This window comes from Medicago sativa, chromosome 2, assembly GCF_051527215.1.
Source record: "Medicago sativa cultivar Bolivia chromosome 2, Bolivia_mono, whole genome shotgun sequence".
Classification (NCBI taxonomy): domain Eukaryota; kingdom Viridiplantae; phylum Streptophyta; class Magnoliopsida; order Fabales; family Fabaceae; genus Medicago; species Medicago sativa.
In genome coordinates this window covers 69,842,281-69,851,236 of record NC_140750.1, presented here as the reverse complement: position 1 = coordinate 69,851,236, position 8,956 = coordinate 69,842,281, and the positions used below count along the sequence as shown (strand labels likewise).

Genomic DNA, 8,956 nt, shown 5'->3' with positions numbered 1-8,956 from the left:
AATATGTATATCTCTTTCCTAAAAAAATATATATATCTCTTTCAACTGAGATTGAGATTGAACTCTTAATTTGAATTTTTAGATTTTAAGTGATTTTTAGGAGTATTTAATTTCAATGTATACTATTAAAAGATTCACCCCATTCAATAAATTTCTAGATTCATCCCTGCATGCACCTGCCTTTAAGTTGAAATTAAGATCCCCGCGTCTCTAGAGCTGGAGTGACACGACTTGTTTGACGTTAATCTAACAAAATATGAAGAAAAAAACAAACATAAGTTGAATTTTGAGTTATTAATATTCGGATGACATTTCAGTTGTGAGAATGAGTAATACCATAAACTTATATTTAGAGTGAGAAGCACCTATCGTTGTTAGAGTTTCAAAATATTTTCAAAACATAGAGTCCTAGCAACACACTCATTTTCCTTTTGTACAGAAACATACTCTTCTTTATTAGTTAAATTTCATATAGGTCTCGCCAAACCATGTGGATCGCATATAATTTTGGTGAGACCCATAAATTTGAACAAATAAAAAGTGTGTTATAAAATATGTGTTAATAGGATTACTTTCATTGATTCATCCTACATCATATTTTCTTTTTCCTACCTAAAAACCACTTAATAATACTATAGTATTCATGTCCCCTCAAAAAAATATTATAGTATTCATGTGTCATATGTCTATATAAAGACATATGGTATTGGTATATCACCATCAAGGCATTAATCATAATTCCAGAACATTGTCATTGTGCCCATTTCATTCATTTGTAGCGAAAACTTCACTTTAAAAAATTTCTTCCTTTATTTCAAATGGAATTGGGAAGCATATTGAACTTTCTTGAGGGCAGAACAATTTTAGTCACTGGTGCCACTGGCTTCCTCGCAAAAAGTATACATATCTCTCTCTGTCTTTAAGCCATGACTTAATTATATATATGTTTGTTTACTTGTTTAGTTTTGCAGTTTTGGTTGAAAAGATTTTGAGAGTTCAACCAAATGTGAAGAAACTTTATCTTCTTCTAAGAGCTAAGGATTCTGAATCTGCTGCCCAACGTTTCCGCAATGAGGTGATGAATATTTGTATATTATTAGAACAAATATAAGCATGGTCCTAAGGGTGGGTGGAAAGGCCGGCAGTCCAGGACACCATTCTTAGTGGAACCAAAATTATTATTTTTACTTGATAATTAGTATTATATAGATATATATTTCTTTTTAATTCTCTTTGATTAATTCTATTGAAAATATATTTTTAGAGAACTTTGATTATAAATAAATTTTTTGCAACAAAAAATGGATGAAGAAAAACATTAGAATAATTAAAAGGACAAAATTTTATTGTTTCATCCAGAGCATCAAAAATCTTAAAACCGGCCCTGAATATAAGTCTCATTTTCGTATAAAATAACATTTTTCATTCTTTCTGTTTTTTGATATTTTAAATAACATTTTTACTACTTTTTTCTCATTATGTATACGTAATAAGTTTGTGTTTGATATGTAGATAATAGGGAAGGACTTGTTTAAATTGCTGAAGGAAAATCAGGGTTCAAAATTCAACTCTTTTGTCTCTGAAAAGTTGACTTTGGTGCCTGGAGACATTTCTAAGGAAGGCTTGAATTTGAAGGAATCCATTCTAGAAGAGGAGATTTGCAATCAAACAGATGTTATAGTTAATTTAGCTGCAACAACAAAATTTGATGAAAGGTGATACAATTTAGAACCTTATGTGTCACGTTAATTTCTTTATGGTTAAAAGTTGTATATAATTCTTCATTGATTGTTATTAAATTCAGATACGATGTTGCATTGGGTATAAATACATTAGGAGTCAAACATGTTTCGAGCTTTGCCAAAAAATGTATTCAACTAAAGGTGCTTGTCCACGTTTCAACAGGTTGGTATAGACATGTGCTAGTGAAAATTACTACTCTCTGAGGGTCAAAATAGGTTCGACAGAGTTAAACTTTTAAATGCTTAGGTGTAAATTTCATTTTAATATTTTACATGACATTTTAATGAATCTGACTATACATGATATCATATTTAAATTCTACTATAGTTAATAATAGTATATTGGCTTATTAGCAGTTTTGACCCCTTATGTTTCAAGAAGTTGTGATTTTGGCCCCCTAACAAAATAAAATTCAAAATCGCCCCTAAGTATTGCCCCTTTTGCAGTTTTGGCCTCAGGCCAATTTTGACCAAGTCAAAGCTGACGTAGAGGCCACATGTGTATTTTTTTTTTAATTATTAAAAAGATATTTTTTTTTATTTTTTAATTAAAAAAATTAATTAGAAAAAAAATTACACACGTGGCGTCCACTTGTGCATTGACTTGGTTAAAATTGGTCAGGGGGCCAAAACTGCAAAAGAGGTAATATTTAGGGGGCATTTTTGTATTTTATTTTATTAGGGGCCAAAATCGCAACGTCTTAAAACATAGGGAGTCAAAACTGCTATTAAGCCTAATATATTTACATTTACTAAAAAAGACAATAGTATATTTACATATGTGAAAAACTAATGTGAACTAATAAATTTAAATGGCTTAATACATCAAATAACTATCGTAATTTGGGCAAGGTCTAAAAATAACTTATGTAGAAGAAAAACCACAGGTTCAACTCTAGAAATTTTGGATTCTTCATATTTTAACCCTTTAAAGAGGTAATTTTCAGTCATCTTGACCTTTTGCGAGGACAATTTTAAAACTTCCCCCAAATATCTATTTTAACAAGGTGAGGGAAAAATATGAAAAGTATAGGGGTGCAATCTGTAATTTTCTTTTTACAGAGACTATTTTCAGAACTCACACAAATTAGAGAAATTATTTTAGGTATCAACCCAATTTAAATGTAAGTGAATAAATACTTATATTTCGTAGTCTCAAACGTAAGAAAATTCAACTATTTTTACACCATTTAATAATGTCTTCCTAATACACTCATCAATTATTATCGGTAGTATTGCAATGACTCAAGGTAGAATTGTGTGTTTACCATTATATGTATATGTGTAAAGTGTAAGATATTGAATTGAATAGATATTGAATTAAAAATGATTGATGAAATTTAGGTAGAAAAAGATAATTTTTCCTGTTTTAATATGTTGAATGCACAATTTCAAATATAAAGTTTTCATTTTAAACTTCTTAACAAGAGGGCACATGTTAGCATTTCTTAAAAGATTAATATAGTTCCTTCAAAACTTTCATTCGAGACTAGAGCGATGAAGTACTTAATAAGATTAATAGAGTTTGTCTTTTAAAAAAAAAAGATTAATACATTTCCTTCAAAAAAAAAAGTAATATAGCTAAAATATTATTTTTATTTATTAAATAATTTTGTAATTTGTTTGAAATTGTCAAATATGTTCATTATTTTTTTAGGGGAAAGTATGTTTATATGTTATTGTATGGCAGAGGGACTGCTATCCATCCATATAATAAAGTCAAATCTTCATCACAATTAATCCCTTTGTATTCAAACATGCATGTATCAAAAAAGATGTCTTTTTTAGTCACATTTGTTGCAACAACTTAATTAGACCACTTATATTTTTTTGAATCGACTATACTAATGTAAATAGTCTTCATGACATTAAGATAGTATTATATTTTAATATATAATATGTCACAAGTTAGCATATATATTTCTTAAAAAGGAGTATGTTTTATGTCCATGCAAGTAGGGGTGGATCCAAGACTAAATTTTTGATGTGGCTAAAATAATCATCTCAAAAAGTTTTCCTAATAAAACTAGTGATTATGTATTATTTCACCTAAAATAATAGTTTCAGTAGTTTTTGTGTCAAAAAAAAAAAATAGTTTCAATAGTTTTATTAGTCCAAGTTCATTTGTAACACTTACAGTTGCTAACGGGAACAAAATGAATCGTCAACTTTTTCTAATATTTTATTCTTATATACTCCATCCTATGTAAAAATATGGTGTGCTTATAGCGTAACCAATCCTTATGCTAAATCCGGCCATGCCTGCAAGTATTTTGTGAATAAAATTTTAAGTAGTTTTTTTTATCACCTAAGTTGTACTTATGGAATTTTTTTATTTTGTTATTGTTATACCTTGCAGCTTATGTGTGTGGCGAGGGAGGAGGACTCATATTAGAGGATCCTCATCGCTACGGTGTGTCACTAAATGGAGTTCCAGGACTTGACATTAATATGGAAAAGAAATTAGTGGAGGAGAAATTGAATCAATTTCAGGCACATGGAACAACTGAACATGATATTGAAGTGGCCATGAAGGACTTGGGTATGGAAAGGTAATCAAATAAGTGAAACTCTCAATTTTTTTGCATGATTGTGAATTCTAATAAATACAAAAAGTTGAATATCTTTTTTTTTTTTTTTTTTTTGCATGATTGAATTTATTAGAGCTACTAACTATGGATGGCCAAACACATATGTGTTTACTAAAGCAATGGGAGAAATGCTTGTAGAAACTTTCAAGGAAAACATGTCTGTTGTTATTGTTCGACCTACCATTGTTACTAGCACTTGTAGAGAACCTTTCCCTGGATGGGTTGAAGGCTTAAGGTAAATCACCAAATTATATCTTATTCTATTAAAAAAAGTTGAATGAGTTTTTTTTTTTTTTAGAATGAAAAAAATTATTATTAATGAAAGTGACATTAATGGTTGGTCATTTTACAATTGTTACCTAGGCGGCGATTTGAATTACATTTATTGATATTACAAATTCAAACTCTTATTATTGAACTAATATTTCTTCGGTCAAAAAAAAAAAAACTAATATTTCTTTGATAAATAAATAAAAAAATAATCATCTTTGAATCTGATTTATCTAACGTAATTAAAGATGGATATAATTTTTCTCTAATTTTAGGTAATTATTCAACTTTTTCTAGTAAAGTTTTGAATCTCAATTATCCTCCATTTTTCTTATATTTGGAGTTTTCTGCAGAACCATAGACAGTGTAGTCGTTGCTTATGGTAAAGGAAAGTTAACAAGCTTCATGGCAGATCTCGACGCAGTTTTCGACGTGGTGAGTCACCAAATATTTTTTTTTTTCTTGTTTTGGTCTATGCACGAAATCTTTCTTTTGATAAATTCCACAAATTGATAGTAGTACAATATTAATATTGATGTTGAATTTTGAGCAGATACCAGCAGACATGGTGGTAAATGCAATTATAGTAGCTATGATGGCTCATGCAAATCAACCTAGTGATCATATCATATATCATGTTGGTTCCTCTGTCAGAAATCCAATTACGTACCGTACTTTCAGAGACTATAACCTTAAATATTTCACCAAAAAACCATTGATAAACAAGGATGGAAAATCGATTAAGGTTGGCAATATTACTGTGTTTAGCAACATAGCTAGCTTCCGGAGATACATGTTCATATGCTACTTGCTTCCTTTAAAGGTACTTAATTACTTTTATTCATTAATTTCAACCATTACAATTCACATTCCTTTTGTAAAAGGTTTTGATTTGGTGTATTACACACGTTTCTCCTTTATAATTTGAAAATGGGAATGTGTGTGGGATTGTGGGGTCTCATAACTCAACTAATTTGAGCTAAAAGAGTTGAATGAGTTAAATGATCGAGATTTAAACTTTTGGGACTATTCATGAATTAAATGATCTGGGTTCAATTTTTTGTTGCAAATTAAATATGAGTGGTAACTATTTATGAAATGACATTGTAAGGACTTTATGTTTTACTGAGCTCTTTGGTTGTGTTTCCTTCTTGTTTATGAGTTAGATTAGTCTTTATACACAATTTCTATATATTTCTCTTTGGTGTCAAACAAAGAGAGTAGTGACATATTTGAAAAAATAGAACATATGTACCACTGTGGTGTAGGGAGGTGAGTGTAATTTTCTCGATTAGCAACATTGCGCTAAAAATATTTTCATCTAACAGGGACTAGAAGTGGCAAATTCAATTTTGTGCCAATATTTTCGGGGAATATATACTGACCTAAATCGGAAAATCAGTACAGTTATGCGGTTGGTTGATCTTTACCTGCCTTACTTGTTCTTCAATGGCATGTAAGTTAATTGATAATTAGCATCTAAATTAAAATATCATACTAAAGCATTTGGTTCATTAATTAACTTAGTGTTTGTTTTTGTACACAGATTTGATGATATGAATACAGAAAAGTTGCTATTAGCCGTAAAACAAGAAGGTGCAGAAATGAATTTGTTTTACTTTGATCCCAAAATTATTGATTGGGAAGATTACTTCATGAATATCCACATCCCTGGTATCTTCAAGTATGCATTAAAGTTTTAATCATACCAAAAAAGATGCATTAATTAAAGTGAGTTTGTGTGTGATAATGTATTTTGCATTGACAATTGTTGATTTATATATGTTCTATGATTTAAACTTGTAATTTCATTGTAATTGTTTTCAAATTAAAGTTGTGCTTGTCATATCATACTTTGATATGTAATATACTATTTAAATTTTATAATTGATCATATATATGTGATCAAATATTAATTTTACCGTGTGTTTTATATTTCATATTTTACTTCTATACTTCCAGTCAAAAAAATATATCTTTTACTTCTATATTCTCATGTAAAAGATCGTTTAGACACAACTATTACACATAAGGTGTGTTTGATCGGATAAAAAGTACATATTGGATATGACAACATAAGATAGAACAACATAACACAAGACATAATTTTTTTTTGACACAACAAGACAGAATATCAGAGAACTAACTTTTATGGTATTAAACAACTTTTGGTCTTATACGATTTTGATAGACAAAAGAATATCTTCGTATTTTAGACAACTTGTACTTTGAATTAAAAGTTGTGTTGTGGTTTAGTAAGTGACAAAAATTTCACTGTGTTTTGTCCCTTACCTCCAACTTATTCGGCCCTTGCAACAATTTTACAAATCAACCACTTTACAACCGAAGTTGTCTCATCCTTCATTTTTTTAGTAGTTCAATATGCAAGTCCAATTCTACTAATTGGTATTGTGATTATGTATAAAAAAATAGTTAACCGACATTCGATATAGAGAAAGAGTGGTCTACATGCTGTTTAAGTGCATGTTTGATATAATTGTGGTGATTTAACGTAATTTTATTTTTTTTGTGGTGGTCGGGCTTTGAATCTCGGACCTTGCATATATTATGCATTGTTTATATCAATTGAGCAAAGCTCACGAGAACGATTTAACGTGATTCTGACAAACGGTCATACCATAACATGTCCGTAAACGGTAAACATTTTCATGATCATAGAACCAAGAAATTCAAAAAAGAAAAGTAGGTTAGGTATTCTCATTCAGTATCATAACTGTGTATGACAATTAACGGCTGATGGGTAATGGTAGATTGAATCAATTTGCATCATAAAAACCAAAAATAGATCAAATCAATTAAAGAAAACTGATTTTTCTTGTTTTATTTGTTCAAATTTTAACATTTCACTTCGGTTATTGCACTATATATTAGAATTGATCAAACATGAACACCTCTGGTCCTCTACTTCCGCCCCTTCTATCGTTCTCCAACATTTACATTATTCCAAACAACAATACTTTGAATCAACTGTGTTTCCAAACAACAATACTTTGAATCAACTGTGTGAGAGAGCGGGTGGGCACATAAGTAATACTGATTTAATTGTAATTTTGGTCTCTCTATTTTCATCATTTTGTAGGCTTGGTTCCCTACTTTAAAATTTGAAAATTTTGTTCCCTCCATCGTATTTCTTAACTAAAAATTGGTGAAGATATACCTCATCGTCTCAAAATATAGCAAAAATGAGTCAACATAAGTTGACGTATTTGATATAAATTTTGAACCAAATACATTAATTTTTACTGACAAATTTTTGTTTATATTTGAGACGGAGGGAGTATGTTTTAAAGGATGTGGTATATGATCTAATGATGGGAAAATATCAGTATCTATGAAATTGTAAGATAACTCCTTTAAAACAATTATTTTTAAACATATCGTATCACCCTTATTTTAGACTAAATATTTGATAGAGGGATCAAAACTATCAAAATGATACCAATTATACAAAATGGTGAAAATAAGAAGACCAAGACCACAATTAAGGCTGTTTTTTTTTTATTATAAGGAAAAGTTTAAGTGAATTACACTTTAAAGACTCGTCAAGTCAAGACATGTCTTAAGGCTAAAAAACTTACAAAGATACATTATACTCTATTATCTGTCATTCTTATTATAATAATAATAATACAAATCAAACATATAAATCTTCAAGATTCTATTTTCTAAAGGAAATCCTGGCTGGAAAATATTGAAGATTTTCTTATAAAGTAAATAATTTTCTGGTGTGGTCACACCGACTGCAATTGGTATTTCCTTATGTGAGGATGTGTGCAAGGGTGGGAATAGGTTAGGTCGAGTTAGGCTTTGTAAGGCCTGAGCCTGGCCTGCCATATTTTTTGAAGGCTTAAGTTTGACCTGCGACCTGTCATAGGCTTATTTTTTAGGCCTGAGTCTGACCGTCTGAAAGCCTGATACGGCCTGCTAGCCTGTTTAAAACCCTATTTCATATGAACATCTTTTAATAAGCAAGGTGATCTAAGTTTAAATAGACTGACAAACTAATATATCAATTAGATTAAACTCTCTTTGGATAATCAAGATAAGTTTTTAGGGAATTTGACTATATATTGTATCATATTTAAATTCTAGTTTATAATAATACATTTAAATATGCAAAAGATTAATGTATACTGATAAGCTTAAATTACTGAAAAAGTTAATAAACTTTTATTTTAATTCAAAGTACAAAATATAATATAATAATAAATAATAGTATTCATATTTACTTAAATAGGCCGACCAAATAGACCTAAGAGGCTTTTTGAATGGCCTGTGGCTTGGTCTTTTAAGCTAAATATGCTTCTAAAAAAGTCTAGACCTTTTTTGTTT

At 29.5% G+C, this 8,956-nt stretch overlaps 1 protein-coding gene across 1 annotated transcript; it reads left to right on the top strand.

Moving 5' to 3' along the window:
• The first annotated feature begins 719 nt into the window (after nucleotides 1-719).
• LOC146950186 (fatty acyl-CoA reductase 3-like) lies at nucleotides 720-6,519 on the top strand. The gene is made up of 10 exons (XM_085746127.1): nucleotides 720-897; nucleotides 972-1,075; nucleotides 1,513-1,715; nucleotides 1,805-1,905; nucleotides 4,102-4,294; nucleotides 4,407-4,568; nucleotides 4,957-5,038; nucleotides 5,157-5,426; nucleotides 5,932-6,059; nucleotides 6,150-6,519. Exons 1-10 carry the CDS (start codon nucleotides 819-821, stop codon nucleotides 6,304-6,306), a joined length of 1,479 nt encoding a protein of 492 aa, XP_085602253.1. The 5' UTR covers nucleotides 720-818; the 3' UTR covers nucleotides 6,307-6,519.
• Nucleotides 6,520-8,956: the final 2,437 nt, after the last annotated feature.